This window comes from Macrobrachium nipponense, chromosome 12, assembly GCF_015104395.2.
Source record: "Macrobrachium nipponense isolate FS-2020 chromosome 12, ASM1510439v2, whole genome shotgun sequence".
Classification (NCBI taxonomy): Eukaryota; Metazoa; Arthropoda; class Malacostraca; order Decapoda; family Palaemonidae; genus Macrobrachium; species Macrobrachium nipponense.
Window position 1 is genome coordinate 66537352 of NC_087205.1, and position 16148 is coordinate 66553499.

The following is a 16148-nucleotide window of genomic DNA, read 5'->3' on the forward strand; positions in this document are numbered from 1 at the left end:
CGGAGCGTCTTTGAAAGGAATGGAGTAACCGAACAGGAGAACTTGGGTCAACCAGGGCTCTGCCCCTCTGTGACTCCATTCCTCCCAGAAGAGGCTCAGTCTGCCCCCTACCGGAGCATGCAGGATTGAAGGATCACTGGACGATTTCGTGTAGGGTTTGGTCGAGGACTTGGTCGGGTGTCGTAAATTCGATCGAAGCCTGACGAACGGTCTAGACCTGCCCCCTCGAAAAGGTTTCTTCTGCAAGGGGGATTCCGAGGTGGTAGGCGTCACAGTCGAGGGTTTAACTCGCTTAGAAGACTGAGCAAGTAAGTCATTAGAAGACTTCTTTTCCAGTGCGGAATGTGTCTTGGCCACTGTTTCTTCGGGAAACAGATGATTCTTGTCGAGAGGAGAAAACAAAAGGGCGGACTTCAGAGGAGAAGCGACTCCTCTCGAAACAAAAGAACACCAGAGCTGTCTTTTCTTGAGAGTCCCGAATGCAAAGAGAGAAGCCGGCTCATTGCAACCATCCCAAACTGATTTGTCGGCACATGACAAAACCCCAAGCCAGTCTGATGCCAGGTCCTCCTGGAGAGTAGGGGAGTCTTCTATTTTCGTAGCGAGGGCTCCGATCGTCCAGTCCAAGAAGCTCATAATCTCTAAAATCTTGAAAATATTCTTTACTAAATGGTCCAACTCGGGCGATGTAAAGAATATTTTAGCTGCTGCAAATGCGGACCTCCTATTTGCATTTACCAGGCCAGAGAAGTCCCCCTGGGAGGAGGCAGACACTCCCATGGAGGGGCCTTCTCCGGTTACGTAGAACCTATACTTCTTCTTAACGAGTTTCGAAAGTTGCTTTCCTGAGCTCACTCTTGAACTTCAACCAGTCTTCTATATCATGAAGCAAACGTTTAGCAGCCTTGGAAAGTACGAACTTCAGGAGAAGAGGATCGAAATTCTTCCTTCTCATCAGGAAGATGGAAGTAGGAGACCTGGGAGCGGCTGCTACGAAGTAATCCGGGTACATGTACAGAAGGTAGCGTAAAAGCTTCAAATAGCATGAGAGAGGGATAGAGTCCGCTTCTAAGTCCTCGTCATCCGAAGAGATAGGCGACAGAGAGGGTTCTTGATTCGACTCATTGCTCTTTGTACATTGTTTGCTTTCTTTCATCCAGTTCATCAGCTCTTGCAATTGTCGACGTAAAGGAACTAGATTCTCGTCTTCTTGAGTTGAAGTCGTAGCAACTGGGGTTGTGGACTTCGACATGATTGACACCGGAGGTCTCGCGCCAGTCGAATTATCTGTCATATGCAAAGTCGAAGGTAAACTTTTGACAGCTTGAAGAGTCGAAGATCTCGACGAACTCAGAATCAGTCGTTCCACAATCGAGTCGAAGGTGGCTGTCGCTGTCATATGAATCTGAGGCGAAGTCCATGTAGCTACGCTACACGATGGGCGAGGGTTATCTACTTCTCTGTTCCTCTTCACAGGGGGCGGAGAACACCTCTCCAGTCGAACGTCTCTTCAATGGACGTGAGACTGAAGAATCATGCCACTTACGATGTCTAATCGATGACGAATCACTCGACTCTGTCGATAACTGATTACAGAACAACACACCTTTCCGATGGTATTTAGTCGAATCCTGCCGTCGCACCACAGGATCGATGGAGGAAGCGACTGTCTGTGGGCAAACCCTGACAGTCTCCCTTAGACCTCTGGTATGTCTTCTCCCCGAGGCGGGGGAGCGGGACAGGGACATTCGTCTAGGAGAACTATCGGGACAAACAACCACTCCCTCAGATTGCACTGCACTGACACTTTTCACTTCACTAGAAGTCTTTTCTATGAAAGACTTTACCGATAAACCTAACTGCATAACTGTGTTAGCTAATACATAAAATTTCTTTTCAAATTTAGACTCGAGGCTGGGAATGGTGTCAGGAGAAACTCCACCGGAAGTTGGCAAGGGAGTTACAGGAGCAGGAGTAGGAGGACTCAAGATCGGAGACATAATAAGAGGAGAAGGAGAAGGAATAGGAGCAGGTGCTTCGATAGAAGAAGCAGAAGAAGCTAAACTAGTCTTACTTTGAGCTCTGAGAGCCGCCTTCCTCTTCCTATCCTTAATTACCTTCCCCGAGTGAGAAACAAAAACTTTCCACTGTTGTTCACTCCAATCCTTGCATTCATCACAAGTAGACTCTCTAGAGCACTCACAACCCCTACACTTAATGCACTTAGTGTGGAAATCATAAATTAATTTAGCTAACCTAGTTTTGTACCCTCCGTGGCAAAACCTAACTACTGAAGGACTAGAGTCCGACATGATGGTAAGACCACAAAATTGCAGAAAAGAAATTCAGCTTCAATCCTACAAACACGGAGTTGAATACTTCACCGATATTGGAGAGATATACCTCCCAACAAATGAAGAAAAGTCTGCACCGACCACTGATGTTCATCAGAAGCTGGCAGAGAACGAATTGATGTTACCTGGGCACTTGTACCTGTAGCTCCCTCAAGTGGAGGGAGATGACGTCACCTACATCAGCGATGGCGGCGCCACCGCGGAAGTTTTGAATCTATTGTTTGCCATTCGTAGGGAACCTACAGCTGTATAATTGTTCAGTAAGACACTGCAATAAAATGAGAAGGTAACACCTTCTTGGCAGAGTCTCTCTATGAGAGAAAATATTGTCAGAGACTGACAAGTCAACCTTTGGGGAAGTAATGTTTACTGTGAAGAGCTTCCTCCGACATGTCAGAGGATGGGGAAGTAGCTTATTCAGTCTGCTGAATTACAGATCTGGAGCTCAGACCATTCATTAGGTCCCAAGCACCAAAAGGAAGCAGAGACCACAAACCACAAGCTGAGGTTGGCTCATGGAGAGAATAAGCACATTTCAAATTGTGGTCAACCCTATTGTAGAATACCCTACTACTGGCTGAAGCTGAACTTGTTAATGCCATGGGTGAATGCTTATGCATGCACTGGGGGATTAAGAAACACCAAGAGAACCTGCATAATCACTTGTAGCTGGGTCACTAAATTTGCGACCTGCCACACATGAACTTGCTGTCTACATGCACACAAACCACGCACATGCCAAAGGATAGGCAGCACTGACCTTAAGAGTGAACAGAGAAAGAGTTCAGGGCAGTCCTGTGTCCAAGAAGGAATAGGGAGGAACTGGGTCTCAAGCACACTCAGAAAACCCCTTGTCAACCCTTCCTTTAGCAGACGTTCCTTCTGTAGAAGGTATAGACACTTTTTTAAAGTCCAGCAGGACCTCTCGTACCTCGTGAAAGGGCATCTGAGACCACCTCCTTTTCTTCCTACAAAAGAATGCAGGGGATATAAAAATAAGGAGGAAAAGGAGAAGGAACTCAAAGAGGAGGAGGAATAAATGTAGGCTCATGCATATCTTCAACTTACTTAGTCCATGAGTTTTTCTCTACTCAGGCATACCACAAGAAGAGGTCATGGTAGGTGCAGACAGTAAAGCATCGCCTGTATTCATATTGGATGGGTATCTTCCACAGGCAGGATGACTGCTATAGTAGGCTCAACCAGTTGGGCTATTTTGAAGGAATCACAACAGCAGCAGCAGTAGAATAAGAGTCACCTTATCCAAAGCTAAGTAGTCCAGAAAAGAAGCAAACAATGGGTCCAGTGCCCAACAGTGCACATACCATAAGCAGTTCCTGATATAAGGGTAAGTTGTGATGAACTATGTACGTATGTCAATCTCACTGGCACTGTCAAAGAGTGAGTGTTGATCACCTGCCTTCATTTGTGTACTATCTTTAGACTAACCAAGGGAAAATGAGAAAAGTGCTAATGATATGGGTGGAGCAGTTTGAGAGGAAGACTATCAAAGATCTGACAATGTTAAGGGTGGAGTATTTCTCAGAAAAGACCCAGTGAATGCTTCTTGACCTCCCTCCCACAATGTTGACATTCAAATCAAGCTTATGCATGAATTTCATGTGCACTATGAATGGGTCTCAAATATAGGAGCAGTGCTTGGGGGGAACTAAACAAAAGAAAATGATAATCTGATCAATTAAGCTTTGAGACACTGCACACACCTCACAGGCAGAAACACATCTGTAGGATCTACCCAAGCAGAAGGAGCAAAACTAGTGGGGATCCAACAGCACAGATGATATAAAGCTACCACACACCTGCTAACACCTTTCAAACCTCTGATGATCACTTCTCATTTAGATCCAGTAGATGAAGAAAAATTCTCAGTCAAACCAGGCAGAGGAGTGCAGCACACAAATCTGTCATTTACCAGGGCCTAAAATAAGATTGCTGTTTACAAAACGTAAACAGACCGTGCCATGAATGCGTAACCTACAACATAAAGTGAGTGGAGGGGCTCCCCTCACTAATCAGTTTAGGTACCGCCTGTTACCAAGTTTCAGCAACTGTTTCCAGTTCCTGTTGAGGAATAATGTTCCTTGAAAGGTAATGGCTTTGGTATTTTGTCACTTTAACACCAGTTCCTGATGTTAGAGTTTCGTTGCTTTACCCTTAAGTCTCGTAATTCGCAAAATACGAAAAACACTAAAATCTATTCTATGTTTACTCTTACCATCATATTTACCAGCGAATGTTTGTTGTCTACTTGGATCTGTTTCCATGGTCACATGAGTTGGACTCCTGGTCGGATTTTGTTTGTCCAGTGTACTGTGGGTAAGGATGGCTAGCATACATGAAATATCTTTCGTTATTTTCCTCTGGAAATGTGGGTACATGGGCAATGCTGAACTCTGATTGGTTCTAATTTCCACCAGATTTTGGAATTCAGGCATTGGTTGAAAAAAAAACTGGCTTTAGTTCATAGTCATGAATCCTTCCGTGCTGAAGTGCAACTCATGTTCCTAAGATTACTTTGGCTGATTAGATTTTTATTGTGATTTGAACATTTTCAGATATTCATTTTGGTAATAAATTGGTAGTTGAAAGATACTGGACCCCTCTTGCAATTATGGGGGATCACAGTGGGAGACTGGGATTTGAGGGGGAGAAGGGAAATAGAAGAGTGAGATGACAAAGATGCATTCTAATATCCCCATGGCAGCATAAATATGCAAGTTCTGATGCTAATTAAGTAGGTTTACTGAATGCTTGGTAAATTTTTACTTTAAACCATAATTGTATTCTGAAAGTGAAAATATGATTTGACTGTGTATATTGTGTGTTTTGAAAGTACTTGGTGCTCATTTCAGTAGCAAATCAACAGGTCAGCCCAATTTTAGAAATGGTGGACATCCTCTTTTACATCTTAGAATTATGGGGACCACAGTGGGAAACTAAGGTTTATGGGTGGGACGAAAATGCAAAATGAGTGAAAAAGATTAATGCATTTTAACTTTCCATGATACTTATGCAAGTTTTGATTCTAATGAAGGTAAGGGTTACTGACCTCCTTTTATAGGGACACCATGCACTAGGTAAGAGAGGACCTGAGAACTTAAAATTATGCTAGGTGGGGGTGAAGGGATCCTTGCTTGTGTAGGTTATGAGACAATCATATCATCCCTTACTGCAATAATATTGGATACTGCATCCATTGTATAATATCTGGTATAACTATCATGAAATAAATATCAGACACGATGTAGCTGAAAATACACAATCTAGGCTAGGTAGTACAGAAAGCTGTGAAGAGGACACAAATCTTATTCGATAATGCTTATTTCTCTATTTTAGTACAAAATCATGCTTCAAAAGAATAAGAAAAGTTAGTTTCAATATCTCACCCACCATTAAAACAAGGTTCTTCATCAAATGCTTTAGCAGTGAAGGAAAAATTCCCTCCAATGTTATTACACAACAATCAGCAATGGTACTTACTATTTCTTTGCGGAGGAATTTCATCTTACAGTCTAGCTGGCTTCTTGCGGTGGGTGACTTTTCTTGTGATTCGGAGGATGACAGTATCAAGGTGCTAGAACTTTGGCTAGCAGCGGTACATGAAGCACTAGATGTTGATTTAGATGATGTGTAACATAATGAAGACATTTCACTGTCCCCAGAATCTGCCCCTGAGTCAGAGGAGCACATGGACCATCTTTTTTTTAAGGTCTCCGAGTTTTTTAACCGTTTTTCAAAGTATTCTCGGCATTCTTTAGCAACTTGGTCCTCTTCTTTAATCATATCAACACTGGAGCAGATAGAAGTTAGAGGACAGGAGTCAATAAAATCTAGAGCAGATTCATCCAGACAGCAATTTTCACCAAGGGTACAGGAGTCTGATGTTAGATGGCCTGAGGATTGTTCTTGTTTTACTGACTTCCTAGGGCTGTGCAAATCGCCCCCTGGAATAGTGTCATATATTGGCTCATTTTCTAAATTGGAATATACCTGAGGGCTAACACTGTTATCACACTCATAGTTTACATGATTTGAATTTGACCTATCACCATACAGAAACTCATGACTAGGTGCTGATCCTCGATGATTACTTTGCCTTTTAAATGGTTGCTGATTAATGTCAATAATGTCATCAAACAAGGGGTCACACCTTGGAACTGATGCGCTTCGATGTCTGTATAATTTATTTTTGGGATATTTTGGGTCATTATCATTCTTGGAATGTATGAATATACTGGCCTGGGGTTGGGTATGGGAATCTGTTCCAGGAGTTATATCATATATTGGATTATCTACAAATATGCTAGATCTAGAGGGAGAAGGCTTTATACTTATTTCACTGATGGTCTTCCTTTTAGGGAGAGTTGAACAATTACTTGAGGCACTGCTCTTGAAACTTCCATAGCTGCTTGATGAGGATGAGGAATAACCACTACTAGCACTTAGACAAGAAGCAGTTTCTAAAGCTGAGAGGTGGTTAAGAGCTGAACTAGAAAGCGCTAAAGAATGACGTGGATGGCGGGGCAAAGTTACTACATGGCCATATTGCCATACATCATCTGCTGTTGACTGAGTGAGAGGAGGTAAAATATGGTTTTCATGAAGTTTCAACTTGGATTCTCCTCTCTGTAAGAAACTCTTCACCCTTTGCTCCACTCTGTTCACGGTACCTCTGGGTCCACTTATATTCTCACAGTTCTTGTTTGGTGGCCTAGAATCAGACATCTTGTTTATTGTGACTACTAAGGAGTTCATATGAGGAAATTCTGAGACGGGCGAATCATTAGGTGGCAAATCTGCAGGGTTTATTCTGAACTGACCTGGAACAGCAATGTCACTGTCAGGTGAGCCCTTTGACCCAGACCCTGATATTTTGTACTGACCAGACCTCTTCATTTTTTGTGGCAGGGTACCTGAAAAAGGTAGAAAAAAATTTATAGTTCATAAATATTAAGGGTTGTTGATTTCAATGAGAATGAAGGAGATTTGGCAATAAAATTATAAAGTATTTTATTGACATATGCAAGATGACTTACGTGTAAATACCACCAGCTAACACAATGCTTCCTCAGATCTTGATGATTACTAGGCTGTAATTTAAACCATCCTAACCATATCCTCGCATTTCTTCTGCAGTCATATTTAATGTAAAAGTTAATGTTTATCTTCTGTCTACTGTGACTTCCCTTTCCTCAAATTACTGAACCAAGCAATCAAGGTACATGGCAATAAAATGAGTATCAATCTGATGAACAAAAACAGTGTGAATGTTTATGTGAGTGCTAGGTCAATTGTTAAGAACTAGAAATGTTAATATGTGTATATAAGTACCTTTTCATTTCTGAAAATAGAGAGAAAATGACAGTAAAGTCACCTAAAAAATTACTAGCTTATTGATGAATTTGAGCAGAAGTATCAAAACTTAAAAACATGAGCACAAGAATATAATACGTATTGGCACTGCAATAGTACAGAGAAAAAATATGAAACTGTTAGATATACTAGGCAGTGCTTATGAATATTATGCTCAGGCAGAATATTGTACAAGTTAGGAAGCAGGGTAGACAAAACAAAAAAGCAATCTTTTATCCTTTTTGTCTCAATTTACAGCCAGACTTAGTGTTTCATATAGTGAAATATTATCTTGGTCTACTATAATAGCAACCCATGAGTAAATGAAAGAAAAGCCACTGTTCAACAATTTTGTACTGTCGACTGTCACATGTAAGCAGATACTTATGTATTTATTTCTTCAAAATAATTTGTTTTTTTAGGGTACCTGATGGTTTACACTGCCATGTAAACTGCACCTGTTTGATCATTGAAGGTCACAGCTAATTTAGCAACAATCCAGTTTGTGCTAGTTTTCTGACCTGGCCACACTGGCTTCTTTGTAGGGAATGGAAGTGAGTAAGCATTCTAGAATGAATTTGTAAGAATCAAGAAGGGCAAGTGTGGAATTCAAAAGTCGCTTATTTTGAAGTAATTACTGCTCTCGTGCAATGATGAGGTTTTGTGGATATGTTAAGTAACAACTGCGTGATGATCTGGCGTGGATTTGCTTAAGAATTATTGTGTGTGGACTTGTTAAGAAGTACTCCTCTTTGAAGAATACTTTTTATGGATCTCTTCAGAAATGCCTCTGTGCGGAGGCCTTGTAACAATGTATCTCATTCATACAAACGGATCTATTAAAATCTTTCTTAATATTCCATTGATGCAAGGTTGAAAGTCCAAGGATCACGAGGTAGGCCATATAGCACTGACGTAGTTCAAAAAGATCACCAGTCCTCTCAGCTCATCAAAATTTAATTTAGCCTTTCACTTCGGGGAAAGAGCCAGTGTAAGGGTAATCACTGACTAGACCACTTCCACTTCCAGTGGCCACAAGTTGTTATTATCCCAGGAGTTGTGTTGCTCAAGTGGTGTCAGTAGGTATATGTATTACTTTGCATTTTAATCAAGCCAGGTATAAAGCTATCAGCCATTGCCCTTGATAAATCATACATGACTGTGTCAGTGATGTATATGTTAAACGAGAGAAAAAAAGTATTTGATTTGATAGAATTAAATATGGAACATTTAGTTGTAGCGTGATTTAGGTTACATATTTCAGAGCTCAAGGTCACGGCATTTGAAAATGTATATGTATGTTGGGAAAAAATATTGTCTATACAGATAGTTTACCTTAAGCAAGGCATACGCATACCAACGTTGCTGATCTAGTTTTTTTTTTTTTTTTTTTAACCACAAAGCAAACTACTGGTTCAAGTTTCGTCATGGAATGGACATGCGTTCATGAATGTATTGAGGCTGATTGTCACTGCGCGACACCATAGGAAAAGGTGGAGATGACGCTGAATTAAGCTATTACAGCATTGTCTTGCAGTTTTTTTTTATCCGTTTTCCTTCATTTTCCACCGATTTTAACAAATATAGGCTCATTGGAAAGCTCTTAAAATTAATTTTGAATGCACATAATTAAGCATGTAGAAAATATGGCGCTGCAGTGCTTCAAGTAAAGATATCCAGATATGCATTTTACCTGAGGTTGCTTTTTTTTTTACATTACTGTCCAAATTTTAAAATATAAATCTTAATAAATTCATAATCGATTAAAAGCTCTTGAAAAGCACTTTCCAATGAAACAGGTATATGTCTCATACAATAGAAATAATCATGCATGACATATGCTGAGAATGAGTGATTTCATGTCTTTGCCATGGCGTTGTGTAATATATTTTACCACTAAAGCCTGTTGAACCCCTCATATTTAATATCCTTTCCAGGTAACAAAGTCTTTACAGTCTACGTTGCAATTTATGCACTACCTAAGTCTTATCACCTTGTTATCCAGTCTGTGTCACCAAGGGATTGACTTCATCACCATGACATAATGGACGTAAATAGTAATTATGTTGACTAATGCTTATTGCTGACCTATATCAATCATTATTACAAAAAGAAACACACTTGTTGATATAAATACTTTATTTTTACAGATCACTTATTAGTTTCAGTCTTATTAATACCAATAATTCAATGTCTATTTTAAATGTATTATCACGTAAACAGAAATGACCAGATTCAATAACGTGTACTATTAAATTTACTTCAACATAATGCAACTAATGTCATAGATGACAAATTGTCATGGAAAATTAACAGATTATACTCCAACATGACGAGGTGGGTATTGTGATGCAGGCTGACTTACCACTACATTACAGAATTTTTAGACAATTTTATGGTAATTGTACAAAAGCTGAACTCGTAACACTGAATATTACTGCCCCTTGAAGAGAACAAGTTTATTGCATTTCTGGCGAATGCTTCTACCCTGCAATCCCTGACTGTGGATCATGGCTACCTGATAATAGCGTAAATTAAAAGTATGCCCATAATCAGGCGAACCACATGGATGATACTGTGTTGTTTGGCTATGTTTACCATTGCTGATACTGACTAAAAAACACGTAAAAACTGAACTTACTTGTGAAAAGAGATGCCATGTTGTTTAGAGAATCTGTTTTTGTAGTCTGTACAGTTAATGGCGAAGCACTGACTGCCTTTTTTTGGTGTCATTACGTTTCTGCTTTACTGGCGCCATAACTAAGCTCTCTCCAGTCTCCACCCTTTGCAATGGCCGCATGCTGCGCACGGCAATTTTGCGCATGTCCATTCCATGGTTCACATTGAAACCAATAGTACTCGGCTGGATGGCCCAGGAAAGGTGGGCAAGAGGAAGCCAAGTTCAGTAATAGAAAATTTCATTGGGGGTAGGAGATTGTGAGTGCGTGTGTGTTTGGGAATTTTGAAAATCTAGCATGAAAACTATCAGAGAGAAGACGTGGTGGAGTTTTCGGCCAAATGCAAAAACAATTAAGCAATTACTGGGTGGCCTATTCAGGTTTGCGCTTGAAGGACATTCATGAAACCCAACTATGTTAACAATTTCCTAGGGCCCCCAGCCAAGTGCTGTCCCCAAAACCACTGAGCTTTGATGACATGAAAGAAGGACTTTTACATACAACAATCCTAAGGCAACTGCACTTCCACTTGTTCAATGGGGGTACTTGCTGATTTATAGTTTCCTCAGGCCATTTCGTAACATTATCATCACGTAGGCAAGTTTCAGTATGCATATCACTGCCTAAGCCAAGCTTGGGGCGTCGTCAAGGAGGTCAGATTAGGTGGTGGGGACGAGTTCCTGGAGGGGAGCCTCTGGTCAGGTCACGGCATAGCGCATCTAGGGAAGGGTTAGCTTGGGGAACTTAGTTTAGGATGTACTTTTGCTGCAATATGTTTTCTTCTGCCTTTCAGTGGACAATTTTAACAATTTTACCACCATCATTAGCATTCAGGTAAACATAGGCCTACATTTCTATGAAGAAAGCTGAAAGGCCACAATTCCCACTTAACAGCAGCATTTGAGAAGGCATACAATAAATAGCTAATTAACAAAGGCAAAAACATACATATATTTCGATGGAAAGAATGCAAATTTAACTCCAGCAAGGGACTGATTGACTGATGTACGGTTTCTAAAACTGGCGCTGCAAGAGAACTCTTTATAGAAAGGCTGCGGGACGGATGCTCTGATACGGCACTAATTCTTCGTTCACTTTGGTTTTATTTGCAGCTCTCCACAGGGATGATTCCCTCTCTCGCGGGCCCCTGTAAGTTTTTAAAATAAGGTGTTTCTTATTATTTTATAACTGTCTTTTACTGTTTGCTCGTCAGTATCATGGCTCCTGCAGTAAATGGGAGTCTTAGTTCTTTTTAGAATTTGCTTTCTTCTTGTCAACTCTTCGCTTCAGGCGGTATTTTGTTGTATAGTTTGGTGCACAATGTACAAATGCTCTCTCGCCTGACTCACAGTTTGTTCTAGGTAAAAATATACTATCCTATCCTTCACTTGCCTGTCTGATTCCATTACTCATTTCAGGTCTAAAGACGCCTCAGCAGTCTCTCTGTAATTAGTATTTTATATTCTATTCTTGGTTTTACTGAGAGCTAATGTAGCTCAATTAGTCCTGGGGTTATTCTATCTCGGGAATATAGTCCTTTTATTAATCTGGCGGCTCTATTTTCTACTCCAACAGGGGTTAGGTCACTCATTATGACATCTATGATAAAGCATTGACCAAAAGTGTCGCAGGTATTTCAAAATGTTGAAAATAAAAATAGTTAACCGAATGAATGTATTATTGTATATCGCAACGCTACATCTAACCCACACCCCAGTTAGGTACAGGAAAATCGCCTTAGCAAAATAAATAAATAAATAAAATAAAAATAAATAAATATATATATAAATAAAAATAAACGAATAACGGGCAAGAACATTTTGAAAAATAGTTTAACTTTACATATTTTCGTCGCAATTTTAACAAAACAGAAGCAATAACTCATGATTTGGTCGAAGTAAATACTGTCAGGCCTGAGTTTTCACTTCTGGTGATTGAAAATGTGAAACCATTACAAGTTATATAATTCCTAGAAATGTTGTATGACTTTTTTTTCTCATCTGAACTGTTTCACAATTAGCCTACCGCTCATTTAAATCTTAATTGCACTACCATTTCATGGGAAAAATTCTACTCCATTCTAGCTCTAATACACGAACGATTCGTCTACCAAATTACTAATAATGAACACATGAAAACAATCCGTATGTACAATTAGGCACTGCAGTCTGAGAAATAGAATTTGCGACCTCCAGAACACAGCAAAAACTAGGGGTAGTCAACCGTAATAACTAACACTTCATAAAAGTCAATAATGGATAATGAATTGAAATGTATTTGAATTCAGATTTATTAAATGGTCCTCGTAAGTTTGTCCTTGTCTAATCAGGCTGGATGAAAGGCAAATAAATAAATAAATATATATAAAAAAACAAAAACTTACCATCACACTCCAAATCCAAACTACCGAAAATTACAGGTGCTAGTCGCAATTCGCGCGGGTCACCAGAATGCGTCGAGATATTTTTCCTTTTTAACGAAAATAACTTTGAAAAAATGGCCCATTCGCAGTCATTTTCACTGTTATTACCTCACAGAATATCACTTCATATAATTAACAAACAAACTATTCATTATTCAAGGTATTTAAACCACAAGAAATATTTTTCTACATCAATGTAACGCATTGTCCACCTCTTACGTTCACGTACTGTCAACTACTGACTTGACGATCGTGAAGAAGACTGAACTCGGTGAGCAGATGCGTCTTAGCACAAATCCTGAACCCCCAAAATATATTCTTAGTGATGTTGATAATGCATGTCTTTTGAGATATATAAATTTAAATGCAATATATTCCTGATAAGCATAATTACAGCACTTAAAATCAGTTAGTTTATGGTGATATGATTAATCTTATGTCAAACGCATTCACTTCCATTCTCTCTAAAATACAATACATGGGTGACTATTGCATTTTGAGGTATCCGTTTACAAGGCACTTTTTATCTTTATCAGTTAACTGTATTCTTCGAAAAGATAAATGTTATTTACTGAATACGTTGAATCGCGTTAGTTATGAGTATATACATAATATCATATTGAATAATTTTGTAATTCTATGCAGAAAACGTCTTCTACTCGCAATCTACGTAACGAAAACGGAGTGAATACATTTCCATAGATTATCCTTATGGAGATCATGTTACTCACTCGTGTTTTCGAAGATCTTCAAATATTTCAAACGATATATATGGGAGCAGAGCAGTCTCTATATGAAACAAATCAAACTACCAAAGTACAAGTCAAAATAAGTTCTATCTCTCTCTCTCTCTCTCTCTCTCTCTCTCTCTCTCTCTCTCCTCTCTTCTCTCTCTCTCTCTCTAGGCCAGTGCTTTGATAGATAACCGCCAAGAAAAGACAGACATCGTCAGTACATAATTTCATGGAAAATAATCATACATAAGAGTATGCACACGGCGTTCTCTGAATTGTAAATGTGTACACGAATTACAAAATTCTTCAATATGATATTATTTATCCACTCATAATTAACGCCATTCAACATATTCTGGTAACCACAGCTATTTATTTTCTAAAAGATTACACTTAACTGATAGAGATAATAAATGCCTTAAGATGCCTCAAAATGCAATAGTTACCCATGCATATATAGCCCTTTATAGAGAACGGAACGTGCATGTGTTTATATATTTATATTTAATAAAAAGAGCCCATAAAAACGCCAAAATATAGAAAATGAGTACTAGTATATTTCAGAGACTGCTGTCTGAAATATAGTACTTGTTTTCTATGTTTTTGGCGTTTGTATGGGCTCCATTTATTAGTTGGAATTCTGTTGTAACAGAAAATTTTTACCAGTCACATACTTATATATATATATATATATATATATATATATATATATATATATATATATATATATATATATATATATTCCCGTTTTCCATAACTGGGAATAGTTCCAGAGAGAAACACCAAAACAACGAACACCGCCACACTCATACTTCATTTGCCCAATTGTGGATGAACCCTTATTCAAAAAGCTTTCACAACTTTAGCCGCGTCATAGATCTTCACAGGGGATTATTAGTAGCATAGTAGTACGTCAAACCTCTTACCCACAATGCACTTATCGATTCTATCACACGCTGTATTAAGTACGAGTATTCCTTGTATAGATTTTTTTCCTTTGCTGTCAAAATGTTCCGAAAAGTGTTTCATAGGAAAAAATTATTCCGCTTTCCTTGTTTAAACAAACAGTCTTCTTCACTCTACAATCTTTCCCCCGTAGAGGGGTATTGAAGTCAGTGTACCTCATGGGGTTCATTGTAGGCATTACTAAAGATTCTTTCCAGCGTCCCTTCGGCCCCTAGCTGCAACCCCTTTCAATCCTTTTACTGTACCTCCATTCATATCTTTCTTCCACCTTGCTAACCACCCTCTCCTCACAATTATTTCAGACCTACCCACTCTCTATTTCCTTTCCAGCGCTCAATGACCCCACAGGTGCTTGGCCTGTGACCTAGATCCTATATTTCAATCTACGATCTTCCCGTCAGCTGCCTTACGTTCTCAATCAAAATCCTGCCTATATATTTTATTTAGTTTGCTGAGGTCATTTGTACTGACACTGAGTTTTCCTGGAATACTCTCCACTTGACACGTGATCCTTGGATTTTCAGTGTTGCACCGTTGGATGCAAACGTGTGGCTTGAGATCTTTCAGTATCACAGTTACTATCCCACATAGAATCTCTTAACTGCAGAAATTATTCCTAGGTATTCATTTTCAACTATGCATTAGTTGCATCCGTTCTTCTTGAGTTTCCTGCTTGCACATGCAATTGGAAATGCACCATCTCCAACCTCTTACCTCCTAGTCTTTCATTGAATTATTATTATCATTTAGAAGATGAAACCCATTCATTTAAAACAAGCCCGAGGGGCCACTGACTTGAAATTCAAGCTTCCAAAGAATATGGTTTTCATTAGGAAGAAGTAAGACGAGTTAAAGGGAAACAGAAAGAAGAGATACCACTTTTAATTAAAAAAAATCAATTAACAAATAGATAAAAATGTATTAAAATCCAAGGAGATAGTGTTAGAGTAGTAATGTATTGCACCTTTGCTTGAACTTCTGGAGTTCCAGTTGCACGACTTCCTCTGGGAGGCTGATCCAAATTACAACAGCGTGAGGAATAAAGGACCTCTGGAACCGAGAAGTTCGATAGCGAGGCACATTGACTGCATATCGGTGCTGCTGTTCAGCGAATCTGGCGGCTTTCGGCAGATACACTCTTATAGATGTCTAGTGCTGATAGTGTCGGTGCATTTCCTTAAGGTTCCTTCCACTCCCTTTTGTTGGGTTTTCCCTTCTTCACTAGGTCGGTCAAGGGCACTCAAAGATTTGTGCAGTTGTTCACAGTTAATGTTGTAGTCTGTCAGTCCTAGAAATGATCTCACTTGTGTCTTGGTCTGAGGTTTGCTTCATCCTTGGCTATCCTTGTCTCTAAGGAATTTCACTTCACTGTATCCGATGTAAAAGTTGGAAGTCGGATAGTGAGCCCTGTTTCCCTTCCTCTATTACAGGTCCTTGAGTCAGTCCCTCAATGTATTCTTCCCAGAATATTGTTCTAACTAACACGTCCAGAGGCTTGACCATCACTTTGTACAAAGTTGCTGTTTAGTTCTTTAATCCAAACTGCATGTTCTTGAAAAGGTAATATTCACATGTAAGTGTGAAAGCAGTCTTCTCTATTAGTACTTTTTCCCTCAGGAAC

At 39.4% G+C, this 16148-nt stretch overlaps 1 protein-coding gene across 1 annotated transcript in view; it reads right to left on the reverse strand.

Moving 5' to 3' along the window:
- Nucleotides 1-13059, reverse strand: part of LOC135224566 (uncharacterized) — a 233478-nt gene extending 220419 nt beyond the window's left edge. Inside the window, exons 1-2 of the mRNA XM_064263674.1 lie at nt 12789-13059; nt 5856-7288 (exon numbers count right to left, since the gene is read on the reverse strand). Coding sequence (XP_064119744.1) covers nt 5856-7271 — 1416 coding nt within the window. The 5' untranslated portion in view covers nt 7272-7288; nt 12789-13059. The remainder of the gene's footprint in view (nt 1-5855; nt 7289-12788) is intronic.
- Nucleotides 13060-16148: the final 3089 nt, after the last annotated feature.